Source organism: Equus caballus, chromosome 5 (assembly GCF_041296265.1).
Source record: "Equus caballus isolate H_3958 breed thoroughbred chromosome 5, TB-T2T, whole genome shotgun sequence".
NCBI classification, from domain to species: Eukaryota; Metazoa; Chordata; class Mammalia; order Perissodactyla; family Equidae; genus Equus; species Equus caballus.
This window is the reverse complement of record NC_091688.1, coordinates 57,335,041-57,357,711: the sequence shown is the minus strand read 5'-3', so window position 1 is coordinate 57,357,711 and position 22,671 is coordinate 57,335,041. Positions and strand designations below refer to the sequence as shown.

The following is a 22,671-nucleotide window of genomic DNA, read 5'->3' as shown; positions in this document are numbered from 1 at the left end:
ACTTTTTCTATAATAATAATTATTATTATTTTTTTAAAGATTGGCACCTGAGCTAACAACTATTGCCAATCTTCCTTTTTTTTTTTTCCTTTCTGCTTTTTCTCCCAAAATCCCTCCAGTACATAGTTGTATATATTTTAGTTGTGGGTCCTTCTAGTTGTGGCACGTGGGACACCACCTCAGCATGGCCTGATGAGCGGTGCCATGTCTGCACCCAGGATCTGAACCAATGAAACCCTGGGCTGCCGCAGCAGAGCGTGTGAAAACCACTCAGCCACGGGGCCGGCCCCCTCTATAATTATTTTAGGCTAAATAGTAAATATTTTTGGCTTTGCAGGCTGCATAGGTCTCTGTCACATATTCTTTGTTTTTTTTGTTTTTTTGCAAACCTTTAAAAATGTAGCAACCATTTTTAGCTCAAGAGACCATACAAAAATAGGCTCCAGGCTAGATTTGGCCCATGGGATTTGCCCACTCCTGGTCTAGGATGTCAGTACCTTTGAGCTTTATCTGTCTTCTAACAGGAATCCATCACTTGAAGATCAAGCTTGTGACCGAATTTACCGAGTCGGGCAGCAGAAAGATGTTGTCATACACAGGTAAGTAAAGGTCTCCCCGGACCCAGTTCTGCTTTTGGGAAAGTCTTTCTTAGGCAATCTTTTAATAGAATGTAAAATATTTGGTGATCACTGTTATTAATGATGCTCCTGGGGCACGTCCTCCTTGGTACTCACTGTCAGGTACTCACTCTGTCAGGAAGGGGACACAAGCAATTTGGGGGTAACCTTGGAGCTGGTCCCTGCAAAAGAAGAGAAGTTTGTGAGCCTCATCTCAGTCAAGGCAGCCCATGAAAGGACCCTCGTCTCTCTCTCTCTTTTTTTTGCATTTAACTTTTATTTTGACGTAATTTCAGATATATAGAAAAGAATGTGAGAATTCTTACAACAACAATACTCAAAAATTCTTGATTGCGAGAATACTACCAAAAAATTCCCTGACATTACACTGTGTGTGTGTGTAAACTTTTTGCTCGACCATATGAGAGTAAGTTGCAGACATGATGCTCCTTTACCCCTAAATACTAAAATGTGCCTTTCCTAAAAATGACATTCTCTTACATAACCAAAGTTAAAATGGTCAAAATCAGGATGTTAACATTGATACAGTACTATTACATGATCTATGGACCTTTTTTGCCACTTGTCCCGTTGTTGTCCTTCACAGCAAAAGAAAATCCTAGATCTTGGGTAGCATTCAGTTGTCACCACTCTTTTGTCTCCTTTAATCTGGAGCAACACCTCAATCTTTCTTTGTGTTTTATGACATTGATGTTTTTGAAGAGCACAAGCCAGTTCTTTTGTAGAATGTCCCTCTATTCAGGACCTCGCTCTCTAAAAACAACAACAAAACCTGCCTTAATGCTACACTCCACTATGGACCTCTTCTCTTTTTGGGGCCAAGTTTCCTGAAGAGTTAGAAGTCACTGATTGTCTTTACTTGCTTACCTCCCATTCATTCCCAGCCTTTACAAACTGGCTTTCACTCCACTTGTGTTATTGAAACTGCTCTTGTTAAGGGGCACCAATGAATTTCAAAATTTGTCAAATACAGTGATGATGTTAGTTTTCCTGCCTCTTCTCAGCTCATTCTGTGTGCACCTCCCTTAATAATCCTGTCTACTCCAGTAAGTCCCAAAGTCTGTATTTTCAGTTCCAAGGTCTCCTAAATTTCAGGCCTACATATCCAGGTTCCTGCTAAATATCTGGATCTGAGGGTCCACATACTCACCCATTATTTATTCCCTCCTGCATTTATCTCAGTCAACTCAGACTAAGACCTATTGAGCACTCACTATGTAGCAGTTACTATTACATGTTCCAGGGACTCAGAGTGTTACAAACTGAAATTGTTTCTTTCCACCACCTCATATCTATTTATTCTTCTGTATTCTTTGTCTTTGTGAACAGTATCACTGTTTATCTAATCATAGATCCAGAAACTAGCTTCTGCCCTCTTTCTCACCTTTGATATACCAAGTCCATTAATTTTATTTTCTGAATGTTTCTTATAACCATCCCTTCCTTCCCATCCTTGGTGCCACTTCCCTCTTTCAAATCTAAGTTTTTTAGCATGACACGCAAAGCCACTCATGATCTGGCCCCCCACCAGCGTCTTGAGCTTCTGCCATTGTGGTACGACATGGTGGAGTCCTTTTGACTTTTACCCTGGCCAGACTGGCTGACTTGTGCTTCCTCCAACATACCATGTTCTCAAACTCAGCCATAGTTTTACACACGTTCCCCTTCCCTGGGGTGCCCTCCCCACCGTTCCATCTGGCAAACCCTTGCTCATCCTACAAGTCACATTAAGAGTTAACTCTTCACTGGAGCCTTCCCTGAATACCCCAGACAGATTTCCATCTGTTCCTTTTGCACACTGGACATATTTCCATTGTAGCTCTTTCCGGGTCCTATTATTAATGTTGTTTATTTTTATGTCTTTCTCTTGTGTTCTCTTTGGGAGCAAGACTATTCATCTCTCCATGCCTGCACCTAGCATAGTGCATGGCATATAGTGAGTGCTTTAATCAATGCAATGAGAATGAATGACAACAGTGACATTTCCTCAGTTTGTAAAACCTGAGTTAGCCAAGAAATAAGACACTGTACTTAAACTATCACAATATACCTAGCAGAAACTTGATAAACTTTAAGGCCTTCTGACCTTATCAAGGTGGAGCTTTTTGGGTGAAAGCTGGATCTATGCTTTTTTGGATAGGGATATCTTTTGCTTATTTTGGCATTTCTCAATTACCTTATCTTCAGAGAGAAATAAAAAGTCTGTTTAAATCACGTCATTTTAAATGGTCATATATTTAGTGAAGTTTGTTTGAATCTCCACAGTGTCTTAACCAAACCTAAGAAAACTTAAAGAAAGAAACAAATCTCATTTAAAAACTAATACATACATAGAAGTTTGAATATGTTATTAGAAATGCTGCTTTGGGTTTTTGATTGTTTGCTTGTCTGTTTTTTAGATTCGTTTGTGAGGGAACAGTGGAAGAGAAGATCTTGCAGCTCCAAGAAAAAAAGAAAGATTTGGCCAAACAGGTTCTATCAGGATCTGGAAAATGTGTTACCAAGCTCACCTTGGCTGACCTCAAAATCCTATTTGGCATCTGACTTCCTGTTTATAGGACTCAGAATAGTGCCACTGTTGGTTTGTCTTAGGATCTGAGGGTGATGACGTTGCCATGGTCCTTTGCGCTCTCCTTGGCATTCCATTTCACGTCAGGCCTTATGCCTTCCTCAAAATGAGGCAGATTCGAGGGTCAGTTATCATGTTAACCAATTGGTTAATCAATCATGTTAATCAACTTATTTAATGAGTGACATAGAAACCAAAAATTACTTCAGGTAAAAGAAAATGCAAAATGTATATAATGTTATAAACCAATGTGACCTAAATTAAAAAAAAAAAAGAAAATGCTTTAGATAATTTTGGAAAGCAGTTCTGGGAGAGTTGTACATAAGCTGCAGTAAAAGCTCAGAAAGCCCTCTGTTGCTTTCTCTTCTCAGCTGATGCGGGACCCAGTGTTATTACCTTTTCTAATGCAGGCCCCACCCCATCTCTTCATCTCTCCTGCTAATGAGGCTGCTCTTATAACCATCTCTCTATGGGCCGAGCAGGGAGTGGACCCCTACGGCCATTCAGGCAGTTCTTCCTCTCAGGGTAGGATCAGGGAGGTGCTTGGTACATAAACAGTTGTTAGTATTTGTAGCATTGTATCATTCAGTATTTGGTATCATATCATTTAGTGTTATTATATCATTTAGTATTACTATCATATCATGTAGTATTTGTGTAATTTAATATCTATATTCTTTTTACAGTATTTGTACTTTTACAATTTTACAGTAATTGTGGCACTTAGTATCATTGTTTCATTTAGTATTGTTGTGTCATTTGGTGTTTGTATTATCATTGGTACAATCCAATAAATACGTTTGACAATGTAGCAGAGGTGGTGCTCTGCATTCACTAAAGCCCGTTTCCTTTTCCTCCTGGGCACCCAGAGAGGCTACATTTCCCAGTCTTCACTGCAGTCACGTGGGTCCTATTACTGAGTTCTAGTCAATGGAGTGAGGGGAGAAGTGATATAAGTCATTTCTTATCTGCCCTCTAAAACTTTGTGAATGGGGGGCCAGCCCAGTGGCGCAGTGGTTAAGTTTGCACGTTCCACTTCTGAACAGCAGCCTGGGGTTCGCCGGTTCGGATCCCGGGTGCAGATATGGCAGCGCTTGGCAAAAGCCATGCTGTAGTAGACATCCCACATATAAAATAGAGGAAGATGGGCATGGATATAGCTCAGGGCCAGTTTTCCTCAGGAAAACGAGGAAGATTGGCAGTAATTAGCTCAGGGCTAATCTTCCTCAAAATAAATAAATAAATAAATAAATAAAATAAAACTTTGCAAATGATTCTTCATGCTTTTTTTCCCCCCTCATTGGCCCACTGGATGCAGAGGATCTGATGGAAGACCACAAGGCCCTAGAGAATTGTGAAGCCACTAGATCAGGGACTCTTCATCTAGTTTTTGGCCGTGCTCGCTTTTGGTAGACTATTAAGCCTTGGTTCCTGAATGACTGTGGAACAAAGCCTTCTCCATCTGTGCTCCCCTTCCCACCCCAGCTCACCCACATTGGATGATGACATGATCAAGAAATTACTTCTTTGTAAGCCACTGAGATTTTTATTTATATAGCAGTTCATTCCCTGACTAATACACACTCTTGAGACTTTTATACTTGAGGAAACAATTCAGATTTCCTTCTTCCTGTTAGTAGTCGTTTCCAAAACACTTACTCTGCTAATTTCCGCTAGAAAGAATTGTAGTTCTTCCTGGATAGAATTATTACCCTTCTTTGAGTTGGGATTAGGAAACGAAACCCTGTGTTAACCCAGTCACAGTACGGACTGAGGCACTGGAGCTTAAACAAAGGTGCTCTCTAACGGTGGGTCTAAAGGCCTGCCAAGGTAAAGGCAGTATGGCGTGGTGGGAGAGTTCTGGTGGAGAATCTAGACTTCCCTCTAGTGAAGGTCCCGTAGCTGGGGGCGTGACCTTAACAAACCGTTAACTTCTCCATCGTTTGCTGTCCACATTTGTGAGATGGTCATTGTTTTCAGAACTCAGCAGCTGCAATGAGGTCCCTGATAAGATCAGGAAACAAAGGATGTAAGATTACCCTTCAGGAGTTATACTATAAGATCCAGACACCAGGGCAGAGATTGTGTCACCTGAGAAGCAATGGTTCCCAGGCCAGCAAGGATGCACAAACCCTGCCTCTGCCGTTTGCTGATTGTCTGTTAGGCTAGTTCCAGATTCCCCGGGCCTCACAGTTCTTCCATGTCTAAGATGTGTGGATTAGCACATACCTCATTATGCTCTGCTGGGAATTTAGTAACAAATATACATACTGTAACCCATTTCACCAGATAGACAAATTGGTCACGTCAGTCAGAAGGCACGGTGGATGCACACTGTCAGTGTCCACTCTGAGCACTGTTTAGGAAAGAGGCGGTGTTGACTGTAAGTTCGAGTATTCTTGCTTTTGGTTTGGAGATGGATGCAGGGATTATAACCTGCAATCTTCAGATATTCGGAGCCCATTGACAAATGTAATCTACTGTAAGATTCCTTCCGGTATCTTAGTTTCTCTCGTGTTCCTTGTTCTGATTCTAAGCTAGCAGAGCCACCTAATTAAGTCTTGGGTACGTGACACTATCTAACACTGTTAACAGTGAGACGCTATTGATGTGAAGTGGATGCGGCACAAGTTGGAACCACTGTCCTAGTGGGATGGAATATACCAAACCTGCATCCTTAAATCCTAGCCCGTGGTGGAGATTTCTCATGAATTAATCAAGTAGTGTTCTGGTGTCCATCTCAGGCTCATGTTCATTTTTGTTGCTGTGAGTCAGTTTCTTAAGGTCTGGGCATGACAGGGTGGGTCTTTGCACCCTCTCGCAATGGGCAGCATCCTACAATGTGGTAATGTAATCGAGGTGCTGCCTGATGAGATCTGCCAGTGTCAACCAGCCTTCCTTAATGTGACACCACAACCGCTGGATTTTCTTTCTATATCTACCTGCCTACTTCACCAGACTTGGGCAAGGATGAAATGAGGTAATAAATGCTTTATAAACCGTGAAGCGCTGTACAAATGATACTGTTATTGCTGTGGGACCAGGTCTTGGACTATGAGAATAAAACAGCAGCATGGGTGCAGCTGAAAGAGCCAGATGGTGAACATCTGTCACTGAAGCGCAACACTGCTGAGCTTTACAAGGTGTTTCTTATGTGACAGAATTGCCTTCGTGGAAGGTTTGTAGTTTGACTTCTCTTTAGCAGTGTTGATCAAAAAAGGGCATTGTGCACGCCATGGCTGGATGGAATCCTGGGCCCCTTAAAAACCCTGCAAGGGTCTCCTGGTGCCATGCACTCATCATGAACAGCCATAGGTAGACCGATATCCATATGGGACGTGACTCCTTTCTCTAGCAATCATGTCTATGATTTAGAATGGCCATATGTGAACACTGGGTGGTTTCCTCTCTCTGCTTGTCTCTGTTGTTGAATGAAGTGACTTTCAGCAGGGCTCAAGGGTGAAGCCTGGTTGTCCTGCACTAACAGGTAATCATGGAGACACCAGTGCTCAGTGTGGCCTCTCTGGTTATCCAAAATCATGATGCCTACTGTCATGCCTTGAGAGAATTGCGTTTACAAAGCAGGATATTGTACTGCTATTTCCTGTGTAGCATCTAGCCCTAGGAAAAGGCAGAACGCATTAAAAAGCATACCTGCAGGCACAAAGAGAATTATAATAGGAATTTAGAATTCCTAGGCATATAAGCTAGGTTAAAATGTTTTCATAAATAAAAACGAAATTAGGATCATTTATAGTACAAAGTACCACAGGAATCAGTAGCTAGCTAGGGGATGGAGATGGAAATGAAAGAATAGCCTAACCCCTAGGGAGAGAATGGAGAGGATGGAGCCGGGCCCGGGGGTTGGGCATTGGGGGGAGCTGAGGAAGGTGACAGACATGCAGCTACAAGGCCTTCACTAGCTTGGGTCCTTTTTACCCAGAATCCTTAGCTAAATCTGAGGGTAGGTAGAGATTATGTATAAAGGAAGTATGGGGAGAATACTTTTATTGCTTAGTTATTATTATTTTTTAGTGCCATCAATTCCATTCTGACTCCTAGTGATCCTGTGGACAGCAGAGCAGAACCCTGCCTGGTCTTTTTGTGCCATCCTCGCACCTCCAGTGTTATATCAGACAATGCTCCACTGTTGTTCATAGGGTTTTCATGGCCAGTTTTTTCAGAAGTGGGTGGCCGGTCCTTCTTCCTCATCTGTCTTAGTGTGGAAGCTCTGCTGAAACCTGTTCACCCTGGGTGACCGTGCTAATATTTGAAATATTGGTGGCATAGCTTTCAGCATCACAGCAACACACAGCCACCACAGTATGACAACCGACAGACAAGTGGTATGGTTCCCTGACTGAGAAAGGAACCCAGGCTGCTGCGGTGAAAGCACTGAAATTTTACCACCAGACCACCAGTACTGGCTAATTATTCATACATTAATTCAAAAACATAAAATTTGCCAGGGACTGCTGGGAACTGAAAATATAAGGGTGAGCAAAACCAAAACCAATCCCTGTCCTCCTGAGGCTTACAGTCTGGTGGGGAGACAGGCATTACTCAAATCACGTATGGCTGTGAAGTGGCAGTGGTGATGAGTGCCACCATGGAGAGGTGTGAGTGGCTGGGACGGCTTAGAACAGTGATTTGACCTAGTTAGGGAAGACCTCTTTGAGGATGTGATGAAGGAATTGAAATCGATATGTGGAAGCTAACAAGGCAAAGAGTGAAATGCGTCTTCCTCTCTTCTGCTTTTAGTTAGCATCACTTCACCCAACTGCCTCTTAAGTGAGCTAAACCTGACACGTAGGTGTACATCCTCTGGAATAAAGCCAAGTAACTCTTGCATTTTAGAGATTAGAGCATGGATGGGTTGACAGGTATATGTGTATGTGTTTTTATCCAAGACAGCCAAGGTGTTTATCCTGTTAGAACATCCCAGAGGACGGAGGCTGTAATTTGTGGCTCTCTTTTCTTACCTGTAGCACCAGAGGTACAAGTTACATCATGATGCTGCAGCTTGTTGACGCTTCAATGCTCACAACTGAAAGGTGATTTCTGAAGCTCTTTGTGGCACTGGGGACAATTCGTAAATCCTCAAGCTTCTTTTTTTCCTCACCTTGGAGTCTTAGGCTCTGCAGATCACTCTTACTTTCCCGGGTCCTTCAGCTGCCAGGGCAGTTGAATTAAGTTGAGTTTAGACTCCATCGTAACACAGGCCAAGGACTTGTCTCCCCCCACCCCCTAACTTTCTTAATATTTGTAATGGAATTGTTACCATTAATATTGTTTAAAGCCTAGGGCATTTGCCAGAACCTACATGTCTTAAAAGTTTTCTGTTGCAATATAAGTTTGTCCAGAGTAGAGTTATCCAATTACAGAAACCTTTTTCCAACTGAAATAAATGATAAGCTTTTTATCCTCCGTTCTGAAATCTGATTCATAAAAAGACACATGGGGAAAGAAATGATGTAATACAACAAGCTTCTTCATAGCAAGCAATTCCCTAGATATCTGAGGTAATTGGAAAATTCAAGGCTTGTCCCTAAGGTGTGTATAATTTATCCAATAGGTTTGAGAGAAGGTTTAGATTTTTTCCAAGTGGTATCTGGTTAAATGACAAATATTGGAGTTTGGCGGAAGGAAGTCTGCCTTGTAGAAACAGATAACAAGGAGATTCAAAGTAAAAATTCTACCAATTAGATCTTTATTCATTCAACAAAATATTGATGAAGCCTCTACTATGTGCCAGGAACTGTCCTATATGGGGACAGTATAGTAGTTAATAAATGTCAAATCCATGCCTTCATAGAGCTTACAGTCTAGTGTGAGAGGACAGACATTAAACAGGTATTTGTTGGATGTGATGAAGCCGAGAGAGGGTGGTGGGGAGTTGCTATTTTATATAGGGTAGTTAGGAACCTCCCCAATGCAATGATATTTGACATAGGAGCAGAAACCTGAGGAAAATGAGAGAGTGAATCATGTAGGTATCTGTGAGAAAAGCATCTCAGATGAAGCGACAGTGACTGTAAAGGCCCCAAGAAAGAAAGTACTTGGGGAGTTTGAGGAGCCCCAGGCAGGCCAGTTTAGCTGAAATGAGTGATGGAGAGAGAGGGGATGGGTAGGAAATGAGAGAAGAGCGGGGATCTGGCTCATGCAGGGTCTAACGTGCTGATGTGAAGACTGGCTTTGTTCTGAGTAAGATGGGAGGCCATTGGAGAGTGTTGAGCAAAAGAGTGACATACTCTGATGTATTTTTAAAGGACCTCTCTGACTGCTGAGTGGAGAATAGACCATAGAGGGGTAAGAGTGGAAGCAGAGAGGCTAATTAGTAGGCTGTTACAAAACTCCAGGTGAGAAATCTTGGTATCCAAGACCAGGATGGTAGCAGGGAAGGTGGAGAGCAGTGCTCAGAAGGCGTGTTTTGAAGGGACAGCTGATAGGATTTGCCAGTGGATTGAATGTGGTGCATGAGGCTATTTGCTCCACCACCTGTAAGAATGGATTTGGATTTTCCTTTTAAAGCGGTGAAGAAGACTGCAGGAGAAGCAGTTTCATGGTATAGGCAGATGGGAAGTGAAAATTGGAAATTGGGAGTTCTGTTTCAGACAACTTGAATTTGAGGTACCTGTGATACATCCAAGTGGAGAGGTTAAGTAAGATATTGGATAAAATCCTTTGGAATTTGGAGCTGGAGATAAATTTGGGAGTCATCAGTGTATAAATGGTATTTAAAGTCATGTGAGGATGAGAATCATCTAAGGAGTGGGAGGAAATAGAAATGCAAGAACTGATTCTTGGGGCTCTCCAATGTGTAGACCAGGGAGATAAGGAGGAACTAGCAAAGAAGACTGAGAAGGAAAAAGTCAATGAGATAGAATTAAGAAAAGTGATGCCACATAAACCAAGTGAAGAAAATGTTTCTTGGAGGGGGAAAGTGATCAGCTGTCTTAAATGCTGTTGATAAGTCAAAAAGGTTAAAGACCAAGAACTGACCATTGGATTCCATAACATAGATATTACTGGTGACCTTGACAAGAGCTGTTTCAGTGGTGTGGTGAGGATGAAAGACTGACTGGATTAAATCCAAGAGAGAATGCAAGGAGGGGAAGTAGAGATAGTAAACAACAGTTATTTTTGAGATCTTTTTAAAGGGAAGCAGAAAAATGGAGCAGTTATTGGAGGGGAATGAAAAAATTATTATGGACTGAATTGTGTTTGCCCAATAGATTGAAGCCCTAACCCCCAATGTGACAGTATTTGGAGATGGAAACTTTAAGGAGATAATTAAAGTCAAATGAGATCATAAGGGTGGGGCCCTAATTCAGTAGGACTGGTGTCCTTATAAAAAGAGGAAGAGACACAAGGAGTGCATGTGCACAAGGGAAAGGCCATGTGAGGACACAATGAGATGGCGGCTGTCTGCAAGCCAAGGAGAGAGGCCTCAGGAGAAACCAGTCCTGCTGGCATCTTGATCTTGGACTTCCAGCCTCCAGAACTGAATGAGAAAATAAATTTCTGTTGTTTAGGCCACCCTGTGGTATTCTGTATGGCAGCCCTAGCAGACTAATACAAAAATCCAGGGAAATTTGTTCAAGATGGGGAATATTGTAGCATTATTATTTTCTGAAATGAGCAATCCAGCAGAGGGAGAAATTGCTGGAGCAATGTTCCTGGATTGTAGAGATGGAATGGGATCTAGTGGACAACTATAGAAGTTTGCATCTGATAGGAATATAGGTAGATTTGTAGATGTGATGAGAGGGTAGGGACATTCTCTTCTGAATCCTTTTACTTTCTTTCCTTTTGATTTCTTTTGTTTCCTCTTTCTTGGTGAAATGGGAAGCAAAGTCACAAGTGGAGAGGGGAAGTGGGATAGAAATTGGAGTTTGAGGAAAAGAAAGTATGAAGTAATTGTCTAGTAGAGTGAGAGAATAAATGGACTAGAGATGTTGTCAGTCTATTGGGCGATGCTGGGAGCCTATTGAAATTAGTGGTCACAGATTTAAAGTGAGACTAGTCATCATGCTCTTGTGTTTTTCTCCAGGACAATTCAGTTGGGTTAGACGGAGAGGTGGATCTAACCTAGGGTTTTGCTAGGCAAAAATGACAGAGGGAGACCACATGAAAGAGCGTGGTTATGATGATGGTCTGTAGAATCTAGGCTAAATAAAGACCATGAGGAAGGGTGAGAGGAATAGTGAGAAGGTGGTGGAATCACTGCATTGGGGATTCCAGGGAGGTAGAAGAATGAGAGTCAGGTTATTATACTTGGGTGAGCTGGAAAGACGGGAGGTTGTGGTTGTAGGATGCTTGAACTTGAGATTATGCAGAGGATGCAGTTGGAATCAAGGTCTAGGGTATGACTGACTGTATGACTAAAAAAAAGAACATTAGAGAACTGGTCATAGAATTTAAAGTGTATGTGGATAAATTATTCTAAGATTGATGAGGAGTAGTAACGGAGTTAACAGCAAGTTCGGTGCTAAAATCTTCAAGGGGTGATGGGGAATGATTTGGGGCTCTCTAGATGGCTGAACCATGGAGGGCTAGCAAGTTGTATAAAGGTGTGAGCTTCAAGGCTGGCCATTTCTAGAAAAGGAGGAGGGATAATGGTCTAGAACAGGATTTCTTAACAGAGGCACTATTAACATTTTGGACTGGGTAATTCTTTGTTGCGGGAAGCTGTCCTAAACTGAGCAACATTCCTGACTTCTATCCAATAGATGCTGGTAGCACCCTGCCCCCAGTTATGACAAGGGAAAATGTCTCCAAGACTTACTAAACATTCTTTGGGGGGGCAAAATCACTCCTGGTTGAGAATCACTGATGTTAAAGCAGCAATGATGAGCTAACGGGACACCTACCTGTCCTCTGGGCCCAGTGAGTAAAAGGATCGAGGAAGAGCAAATAGCTAATAATTGAGAGGGTTACAGGGCCATCAGGTGTCTTCTAGGAAGATCAGATTTTGGTTAGAGAGAGGGCTAAAGGGAGTCTTTCCAGAAAAGGGTGAGAATATGGTGAAATATCTTAGTAATGGCTACAATATAGCTCACATCTTTGAGTCTTAAGGAGATGTATTCTGCGATGACATGACAGTCAATGTGTTTCATCTAATTACTTCACTTCCTTTGCCTGACCCAATTCACCACTCAAATGAGTCACTCACTTCTTAATGGGTGTTACAATGCAATAATTATATTTGATAGATGCTGAGTTTTTACTATATAAGAAATCAAGAGTCCCAGAAGAACACACAAAATGTATAAAGACCTTGGCAGGGCTGGGCACCAGTGCTGTGTACTTCCTCTCCCAAGAATTCTCTTCAGACTCTGATACCCAAGCAGATACCCTCTAGGAGTCAAAGCTTCTAGTTAATTTCCTAGGTATATGGACAAAAGTGACGACTACTCTCTGAATAACAGGGTTGAGAGATGTGCAGAGGATTAGTCTATCTAGATCACCTGGCATGACAAGCAGTGCAATAAATCAATGAGGTTCTATTTCAACACCATTCCCCTTTCATTACTTACTACTTGTATGCCCTTGACCCCAAAGTAATCTCTAGGCTCTTGGGGTACAAGATGAATGTGGCATAGAGGGGGAAGTGAGGGACCTCCCTCTACAGCTGGATCACATTATAACCCCTTTAAAGTGTGCTGGAAAACACGGATATCATGAAAAGAGGTTTTTTATTCTCTGAGGGAAATATCTAAATAACAGGTGGCTCAGGGAGAAATCTTCTATTCCTCTTTTAAGTTAAAACTTCTTTTAAGTTATATATCAAAAAGTAAGGGACTAAATTACCCCATGATCTCTAAATTCCATTGACATAGATACCTCCATACCTGTACAAAACAGAAGGGAGCTCCCTTGGGATGGAAAGAACACTGCCAACTCGTCATTAAGAGAAATGTAGTGTGGTCGCTTGTGCTCAACCATCCGCACATACAATCAGTGAGCAATTCACAAAAAAGCACTTGAACTCGAGAGTATAAGATAAGGCACTTTGTTTTTAATTCTATCAGTTTCTCAGAATTAATCAAGGTCTGGGTTCTCTGGTAATCTGAAGTTGAGCTTGCTGCAGCTTTAACAGGCCAACCACGTCCCCAGGAAACCGTCAGAGTGCCACGGTCCTGAGTAGACTCCTCGGTGCGCCCTGCCCACCTGTCCACATGCATTCCGACTTCTCGGTAAACTTCCCACAGCATGACCAGGGGGGACAACCCGGGTGGCCTTTGTGTCCATGGCCACAGCCTAGGTACCCACCTGCATGGTCCAAAGAGAAGACGGAAAAACAACCATTAGAGGGAAGTCCAGCAGTTACCATGGAAATTAAAGATCCTGGCAGCATTCAGACTCGTGGATGTGAAAATATCTAATAAAAACTCGGTGAGAGGAAAAAGCTATCTGACCCCTCTATGGCTGGGAGGACCCTCAAGACTGATGACAGCAAATTAGTGATGGTTAGCTGAAGTTCTAAGAGTTATTTTAACTGCTAACTCAAGGAGATGAACTTGTTTGGATTTTAACTGAAAAACAATTGAAATAGAAGGGTAGAGTGGTAGAAACAAAAAAGAAGGTAGATCCTGAAGTCTTGATATGAAAGGGTGCAAAATCCTATCTTAAGGGCCACCATTACAGCAAGGACAAGACAGAATACTTTAAAAAAATACTTAGATCTCTTGCCTGAGCTGACCCTCCCCCTGGCCCCCCTACCCCCAAGAAAAGAGCCAGACCTAGTTCAATTGGTTTAATCATCCACTCCCCCATCTGTGCCTTGTTTGGAATTTCTTGAAGGTTTTAAAAGGAAGAGGATACATTTTTTCACTGCTCAGGCTGCTGGAAAGGGTGTAGACTGAAATGGAGTATCCAAGGGAGAAGCACAGGGCTCACAGGACTGGTGAACTGTATCAAAACTAAAAGAACTCAGGACCTCTAAGCTTGCTCTTTCAATTTTCAGAACAAAGAAGCTTTAAACAAAACTTCTAGAACTGTGGTATATTTATATGCACAGACTATATTCCTAGAAACAAAGCCTAAGTCTGAATATCCTAAACCTAGTGGCTGTGTGGTAGTTGGTTCCCACGGCTGGGAGACAGGCCCAGAGGGTGAGGACTTTCAAGACGACTGGTTCTCCTCACCTGGCATGGTGCCTCCACAGGCACAGTGAGCAGTTTTCTGGCCTCCACTGGAGCATAATGTGCAGCAGTGAAACACACCTGGGTGTGGGCGGTGCCTTTTCCTCACAGTCACAGTGAATGGCGAGCCCTTCAGTGTTCAGACCAAGAGCAAAGAACAAACAGCACCTTATGAGTCAACAGGGATGTGCTGAGCATCACATGAGCTAAAAGGCTTGTAAGTCACAGAGCCTGCCCTTGGAGGCACAAGGACGACAGGAGGGAAACAGAGACTAGGGGACAATCCAGCTCAGCTGACTGAGGCCAGATACAAATGCAGTGAAAGAGTCAAAGAATCTGTGCCACCCTTCTAAATGGAGACCTCTTGATACACTAGTAAGCCAATCTGTGCCTTAGCATCACTGACTTCCCTCTCTATCTTCTCCATTCTTGAGGAATTTCGGGTAATTAGTAGAGCACTGTAACCACAGGCTAGGCCATCCTGTGGTCCTTTCTGCAAGTTCTCAGCCACACACCTCCTCCCCCACACACTGAGCTAGTTCCTCTCTCTCCACCCCTCCCATCCTAGACTGTTTACCCATCCACTTACTCTGGGACGGTGAAGAAATATGGAAGGGAGGTTAAGAGTGTATGGTTAATAATTCTCAAATTAGAAACTTTCCTACCTGCCCCCTTTCCTTCAAGGATAACTTCCATTCTCCAATTTCTATCCTATGTTAAACAATAAATATTTAATAAGTGTTGCTATATTCCTATCTCTACATGAGGACCACGCAGTCTGTGAAAGCACAAAGTGGAGACTGGCACCTTAGAAGCCTTTCAAACATTAAATCTCTCTTCCTTTAAAGAGTTTACGATCTATTTTAAAGACGACTTGGAGTTCAAAGACATGAGTTCAAATTCTGATTTTGCTACAGAGGTAGTGAGTATTGTAGCAAGTTCCGTTTCTCAGTTTAATCAGATGGTGATCCCCATACCTGAGTGGTTTGGAAGAAAACTGAAATAATGTATGCAGAAACACCTAGCCCGTTCCTGCATACTGTAACTAGGCGAGCAATAAGCGGCTACTGAACATGAGTCTTCCCAGTGCACAGACCAGGAGCCTAACATCATGACACTGTATGGAATTTTATTGTCCCTGTCAGTGTTGATTTCTGGTTGGAGGAAACCTCTGACTACTCGAATGTCAGCAGAGAGATTTTTTGGACATATTGAGTATTACATGGCCAATTTTTAAAGATTCATAAGCTCTAAACCAGAAAGTGTTACACCTGTCTGTGGAGGTGGTGTAGTAACCGTGGTAACAGATGAGCATATATCTAAACAGAGTAGAGAATTACGTGGGCAGATGGTTACACAGACAGATGACTGGTCAGTTGAGAGGAGAAGGCATAACCCTCCCACTTGTGTTCCAGTAAGTCCATGTCCAATTGTAGTCTGAACAAAGCTGGAAAATCCTGAGCTAGGTTATATTTCTGGAATGTACATGCTTGTCTGCTGGTAGATTGCCTCCTGTGATCAAGGCATCGTTCCCAAGTTAAGAATTCCAACAAAGCAACTGGGAGAATGATAACATCCAAGCACAACTGCCAGGAGGTGACATAGGACTAGAGAATTCTTATGGTCACCAGCATCCTCTAGAATGAGAATTGCAAAAGCTGGGCCATTTCAAAAGGGAAGAGAATGAAGAGAATCCTATTCAGTCCATCCCTCGATACAACTGATCCTATGAGAAACGTCTCCACATCCTAAGATGACAGAACCCAGAGGGGCCAGGGTGAAAGGAGTTCAGGGAAGCAGATGCACGGTGTTACTCACCTGCACGTGCTGCTCTTTGATGCAGACCCACACAGTATAGACGCCAGCTTCCTTAGGGGTATAGGAAATATAGTATGTCCCATCCTTGTTATCGTGGACCATCGTTCTGACTGGACTGAATGGAGATAAGAGTTCAAAAAACCACTCACTCTCACAAGTCTGCTTCAGTTGCCTATGATTTTAGGATGTAAACCCCATACCATAAATTCAATATTAAACATCCCCCAAAGCAGGATGCTGCTTCTAATTGTCTTGGAAATTAATTTTACAACAGAAGGTAAGCAACATAAGAGCTAATTTAATCTGACATTCAATGAATTCCTTAAAAACTGTGTGTTCTCTTCGAAGGGCTTCTGTTGTATCCTCTTGCTCTTTGTCCTCCCACTTCCCTCCTCTAATTCCAGAGACTCATAGCTATGCTTCCAGCACGACTTAACAGCAGACTGGGGTTGAATTTTGGGAAGGGCACAATTCAGTCTAACATAGAATAATTTTCAGTCTATTCAAAGCTTGAGATGAAGACAATCTGAGAGGCAGATTAGACGTTTGGGAGAGAATTGAATACAGGCAAAAAACCCACACAAGAAAACACATCTGGTCCACTTGGTCATGTCACATTTCTTAATAGCATCACGGGGAGGCAGGATATAACCACCGCAGCTATGTCTTCATTCTTGAAAAGGACCTCCAGTTTCCAGTTTCATCACCACTTACTACCCATGACATCTGTGTAATACAAACCTGTCTTTCTTATCTTTAGGGACAACTGCGACTTGAATGTTGTCTCCTCCCCTGCCCATGCTGTCTCCTGCTGCATCCTTACAAAGCAGGGTGAAAGTGGCTGGCTGTTTCTCTCGGGCTCTGTGGAGGTCTGCAAAAGATAAGCCCTTAGTCCTCACCTCAAAGGCCAACTGCAGTGACTGCATCCTCAAACCAGGCACCATCTTGCTTTTTCTCTTTAGAACAAAAGGGTGTGCTTCCTGTTGACTGTAATCACCCTGCTCTCTCTTTTCCTTTTCTGTCTCCCAAAGCATACCACTTGAGAGTCCCTCCTGGTAAGCCTGGTCTTGGATCACATATCCAGGATAACTTCCGGCTAACTTCAGCGCTAAGGAAGCTTTGAGAATACTCAGGATTGACCCAAGCATTCAGAGAAGAGGGAGGTCGATATCCCCAAAACTACCCTCTCTGAGCTGCAGATCCTGCTGGAAAAGGCAGTGGGTACAGCTGACCCGCTCAGACTCTTCAGGTTGTGAGATCCTCCATAACACGGTAGCTCGTGCCAAGGAGTTGGGGGAATATTCAATAGCTACATCTCCTAGTCCAGCAGTCAGATGAAACAGGGCTTCTTAACCTGTTCAGGGCTTTATGAACTACTGTGAGGTCTACAGAGAGGCTTAAGAAGGGTCTAAGAATCTCCTGAAATTGTATGCCCAAGATGGTGTTTCTTAGGGAGAGATCATTCTCAGAGATATGACCTCCACATAGTTAAGAATTCCTGTGCCAGAGTCAGGATGACTCTAGGATACAATCTTCCTGTCAGGACTGATCTATGAAATATAAGTTTGAATAACATGCTTCTTTTAGGAATAGAACACTGGGGTCAAAAGAAACTGTTTTTCCCCCTACTGAATGAAATGCCTACCGTATTTTAAATGCCAATGATATGTGGCTTATATGAACCAATAGGGCATAGACGAAAATAAACTAATCTTGTCTTCCTCACTTCTCTGAAATTCTCTTCAGAACTTGATCCAAGCAGTCCGGGGCCCGCCATGCTCTTCTCTGAGCAGGCAGCATTTCGCCCCGCCCTAAAGTCAATGCTGTTATCTCCTATGGGTACTGTCTCTGTTCTGCATCTGGTAGAAACAGTATGATCCTTGAGTTCCATAGTAGTTACTACTTTTCTCAACTGGAAAAGGGTCAAGCCTCACCCCTGTATGGGATAGTAACTGTACCCTGACCAGAACAAATCAGAAAGGAAAGGGCAAGGGAGGGGTCACTGAGCTCTGGATCAGTATGTCTCTCTCTCCCTTGGTAAACTGGTCAGCAGGGAGCTCTTTCTAGCTGAATGAAGGCCCTAGCTGAAAAAGCTACAAATCTTTAAACACCACGTCCCTGTCCACTGCCCTCTCACTGTCAATGGGAAATGCTTTCCTACCTTCTCCTTGAAGGACACATTTGGTTGGATCGACCTCTTTGGTACTGATGGTCCCATAAACTTCATAGCCCCGGCACAGGCCTGCTTTCCCCTGAGGAAAGAAGCATATCTTATTGTTTACTCCGGGATGGACACTATATTCAACTTGGTTCAGCTTCGTGAGCCGCTCCACCACCACCCCCTTGGTGATGAGGATCTCCAAGTCTGAGCCACTGGTCAGCAAGTGCTGGGTGAACTCCACTCCAGTCCGCATGTCTGCCAGCAGCTGCTCCAGCTGTGCCTTCTGCAGCTGCAGCGAGTTCTCCTTCTGCACCCGTATGTCTTCCAGCTGCTTCAGCAGCTTGTCCCGATGCTCCTCAATGGCCTTGATGTAGCCCTCGGAGAATGTTCGGACATCGGCTGCCACGGCCTCCACTCGCTCCTGGAGGGCACTGTTTGTCCCTTTGATCTGTGCCAGGGCTTCCTCCAGGGCCTCTACATGGGGCTGGGTGTCTTTGAGGAGCTCCCGTACAGAGTCCCCATGCTTGTGGATGACATTGCTGGTGAAATCGTAGGGGTGCTCCCGGTGCTCTCCCACCACGCAATCCCGGCACACAGGTTGGTCGCAGAGCTCACAGAACAGCCTCAGCTCCTCTGCAGGGTGAGCAGGACACAGAATGGGTTTTCCAGTCCGGCTGTAGGCTTTCAAGTCTTTTAGGTCCACCATGGTATGGTAAGTCGTTTTCTTCTGCCGCCTAGTGGCAAACAGAGTCAGGAATAGGAAATTAGGGAACCAATCTACTTGGGAAACAGTTGCGCAGTTTTAAGAGCATGGGCTCTAAAGTCAAACAAATCTGAGTTCAGTTCCTTGCTCTAACCTCTTACTAACCACATGATCCTCTCTGATTCCAGTTCCTCATCTGCACAATGGGGATAATACCTACCTTAAAGGCTGTTGCATACAATAGCAGACTAGGGCTTTCTGGCTTGGCACAGGACTTTGCAAAAGGTTGCAATGCTAAGACTCCATCCTGGATCTCTCCCCAAAGGGTTAATTTGACAAGTTTAGACAAGAGGCACAGCCTACTCCAGCAAGCTAGAGGTGAGAGTGTGGGGGGAATCCAGCACTAAGAGAAAGAAACTGTGCCAGATGACACAGCCATAAACCCCAAGCAATGAAAAGAGCTAACTGGCCCTGATGGTGTCTCACTCAGCTTTCATCTAAGATTCTGATAAAGTATTTCCTTTGATCAGTGCCTACATCACCCAAAGCAACAAGCTGGAATTTTCCTCAACAAGAGTCATCATCATTATTAGAAAGAGTGAAATTAATGTTCAGTAAAATCAAAGCTTCTTTTAATTCCCCTTTTTTTTGTTGCCCTCTGGAGATTCAGGGAAGTCCCTAGGATATCACAATGAGTGGTCAGAGTTCCCCTGTTAGCATGAGAGCAACTTGAAGCTAACATGCCTATTCTGGCACCAGAAGAGTGGAGAGAAAACAGGGTCAGCTGATTAGCTGGCAGCAAGGTAGTCATAATTACAAGTTAAAAATAGAAAGACTGAAGAGTACTAACTTGTTCTGTTGGTGAGGCCAGAAAACAAATGGAAGGCAGAACTTAACTATTTTAGGCTAATCCTAAAACCTTGGCCATGTTATATTCTGATGTCCTTGAATGGGGGAGGGGGTTAAAAAGGGACAAGAGTGATTTATGTGACAAACTGTTCACCAAATGCCATACAGGTATAGTCTGCACCCCAAGTAGCACTCACCAGCCCATCTCACCTAGCTCCAGAGTAACTGTAGGGTACAAGGCAAAGGCTGAGGTGGGCCCCCCAACCAGCACCCTATACTGGGAAGGCAGCATGGATTAGCAGAAAGAGCACAGAATGCAGTCAGAAAATCTGGATTTAAAATTCAGTTCTGTTATACACTACTTACCAGCTGTGGGACCTTGGCAAATCACAAAATATTGCTGAACTTCAGTTTCCTCAAACAATAAATAGGGGTGAAAACAGTGCCTGCTTTTCTCTAAGAGTGGCAAGGATCCAATAAGATCGGGGGCAGGGGCTATGCTGTTATATTCATTCTGTTTCTCCAGCACCCAGTCCAATTATTCACTACACAAGTGATGGATGAACCAAGGAAACTGTGAAGGTGCTTTGTTAACTGAAAAGGACTATGCAAACCTTTGATGCTATTATTACTATGGGTATTACATGAGGCTGCAGGGGTGAACTGTTCGAGAGTATTTGCTATCACATTGTATATTGCTCCTTGACCTTCTACGCCATTTCAGAAAATTTTCCTTTCATCTGCTCACCAAGGGATTTCTCTGTCTTGACACCTCTTTGTACTCTGCTCTTAAGCCACACCAGGTGGAGTATCCCATCTTTACCTATGAGCCTGGCAGCAGAAGTGGCAGAGATTGGCTTTGCAGGTCTGACACCTCTTCTCCACTTCCCTGTCGCTGCACAGGTCACACACCAGGCCCTGGCCTTCCCCACGCAGACTCTCCAGCATCACATCATTCACGGCCAGGTGGTCTATGGTTAAAGCCTTCACTCCACCCATGGGCAGGTCCACCTGAGCATCACATACCGGACAGAGGATGCCGATCTGCGGCTGCAGACTGCATGGCTTGAGTTCCTGGAATATTGACCCCTCAGAGCTTGTGTCAGAGTCTCCCCCTCGGATGTCCACTACTGAGAAGGGTTCCAGCTGCTCCAGACATGTGGTGCAAACTGTGTGCAAACAAGGCAAGAGCCTGGGGACTTTGAAAAGCCCCATGCACAGAGGGCAGTGAGTCTTGCCTGAGTTCCCAAGAGCAGTCCCACTGGGGAGTTTGCCCATGAAGCCCATCAGCGGCTTCCTGTTTTCTGACATATTCCCCACGTTTGTGCCCAGTATCAGAAAACGCTCTGGGCAGTTCTATAAGGAAGCAGTAGGTGATTAAGGCCCCCCAAAGAGAAAGTTTCCAGAACTTGAGTAGAGACCATGGGGACTCTCTCGTCGGCAAATCAAAGGGCAAAAGGGAAGAGGATTCCTCAAAGTAACCATACGCAAATCTACTCAGGAGGGCCCCCTCCTTTCCACTGCATCCCATACCAGACACGCCCACACCCTCCTCTGCACCCCAAGTCCTTCTCCCTGCAAGCGCTTCCGGGTCTAGGTCGCGAGCTAGTCCTGCTGCCAACCCCTGGGCCCCTGCGCTTCGCACGCCCTCCACCACCACCCCCCTCCCGCCGCCCGCCCCCCTGGTCCCGCGCCCAACACGCGACAAGAGCCACCCCCGCCCCCGCGGTATGAGGTAGCTGGGCCTCTCGCTCTTCCCCTTGACCCGATACTCCGCAGAGGGCACGCGGAGGGAGAAAAGCCTCGAGCCGCGCCGGCTGCTGGGTTGCCACTGCCTCCCACGCCTCGGCCCAAGATGCCCGAAGACTGCGGGCCCTTGCACCAATCCCAGCCCGGTCTATTCAGGCGAATCCAATCACCGTCCGAGAGGGGCGGCCCTCGCCGCGGCGAGCCCCGCCGCCCTCCAGAGTGACCCCAGAAGCATCCAATAAGCTTTGGAAGTTCCACATCTTCCCCCGTCCACTCAGCAGGAGAGGGGAGGGGCCAAAGTAGCGGCCGGAGGCGGGGCGTCTGGAGGGCTGCGTCTTGCGGGGAGGAAAAGAGCGAGGCAGGGAGTGAGTGAGCGGCATAGTATAGCCAGCGTCACTGTCCCTTTCTCTATCGCTGTGGCGACCAGACAGGCCAGAGGATCACTTAAAAAGCCGCGCTGACATGCCCCGGGGACGATCTCCTTCGGGCCCTCGGATTGGTCCCACGAACCCAGACTGGGCCCTCCCATTGGTGAGTGGCGCTGTCAGTTGGCTCCGACCTCAGCCCAGGGCCTGCTGGGAGTTGTAGGACGACCGTTTTCCTGGTTCCCGAGGGTCCTGGTGGGGCGGCGGTCGTTTGTCTTCCGCGCGGGTGTGAGCCTGCGAGTTCCCCCTGGGTCTCCCCAGCTCGTTTTAGATCGGGAGTCCCTCAGGCCTAACACGCCGCTTCCAGGAGCTCCTGCGGCTCGCTAGCTCCTGGCTTTTTCTGGGGTAAGGCCCCTCAGGGTCTGGTTCTGGGGACCCGTCAGGGAGACCGTTGGACCGAGGTCCAGCAGTGAGGCCTTCGTTCGGCCCCCGCCCGGAGCTCGACTCCCCATTCTTGGGGCTGGAGAAGCCGTTTGACCCATCGGGGCCGGGAGTGCGGATGGCCGAACGGGTTAAGTGTTGTCACAGAATTCCACAGTCGTGTATAACGGAAAGGGAGCGAGTTTGACCCGCCGTTTTTATCGGTCAATCAAGGAGGGCCGGTGACTGGTC

At 44.8% G+C, this 22,671-nt stretch overlaps 2 protein-coding genes and 2 long non-coding RNA genes across 4 annotated transcripts in view; 2 read left to right on the top strand and 2 right to left on the bottom strand.

Annotated features, from left to right (window-relative positions):
• Window positions 1–4,021, top strand: part of TTF2 (transcription termination factor 2) — a 40,235-nt gene extending 36,214 nt beyond the window's left edge. The window contains exons 22-23 of the mRNA XM_001917696.6: window positions 525–599; window positions 3,038–4,021. Of these exons, the coding sequence (XP_001917731.4) occupies window positions 525–599; window positions 3,038–3,182 (220 nt within the window). The 3' untranslated portion in view covers window positions 3,183–4,021. The remainder of the gene's footprint in view (window positions 1–524; window positions 600–3,037) is intronic.
• A 709-nt stretch (window positions 4,022–4,730) lies between these two features.
• Window positions 4,731–8,379, bottom strand: LOC138924099 (uncharacterized). The gene is made up of 2 exons (XR_011438726.1): window positions 8,190–8,379; window positions 4,731–5,211 (listed from the first exon to the last, which is right to left on the bottom strand). It is a non-coding gene; the product is annotated as an uncharacterized lncRNA (long non-coding RNA).
• Window positions 8,380–13,206: 4,827 nt separating this feature from the next.
• On the bottom strand, window positions 13,207–22,612 carry TRIM45 (tripartite motif containing 45). The gene is made up of 6 exons (XM_001500615.5): window positions 20,709–22,612; window positions 18,334–19,067; window positions 16,914–17,043; window positions 16,173–16,287; window positions 14,358–14,484; window positions 13,207–13,482 (listed from the first exon to the last, which is right to left on the bottom strand). The coding sequence occupies exons 1-6, from the start codon at window positions 21,194–21,196 to the stop codon at window positions 13,334–13,336; spliced, it is 1,743 nt and encodes a 580-aa protein (XP_001500665.1). The 5' UTR covers window positions 21,197–22,612; the 3' UTR covers window positions 13,207–13,333.
• LOC106783214 (uncharacterized) overlaps window positions 22,029–22,671 on the top strand; it is a 31,653-nt gene continuing 31,010 nt past the window's right edge. Inside the window, exon 1 of the long non-coding RNA XR_001380861.3 lies at window positions 22,029–22,165. This is a non-coding gene — a long non-coding RNA (uncharacterized lncRNA). The remainder of the gene's footprint in view (window positions 22,166–22,671) is intronic.

Bases quoted from the DNA above. Each gene is read 5' to 3' on its own strand.
- TRIM45 (XM_001500615.5), bottom strand. From the start codon at position 21,196: ATGTCAGAAAACAGGAAGCCGCTGATGGGCTTCATGGGCAAACTCCCC. The intron at 17,044-18,333 runs GTAGGAAAGCAT...TATCTTTTGCAG, and splicing joins ATGTGTCCTTCAAGGAGAAG to ACCTCCACAGAGCCCGAGAG. The intron at 14,485-16,172 runs GTGAGTAACACC...TGAACACTGAAG, and splicing joins TCAAAGAGCAGCACGTGCAG to GGCTCGCCATTCACTGTGAC.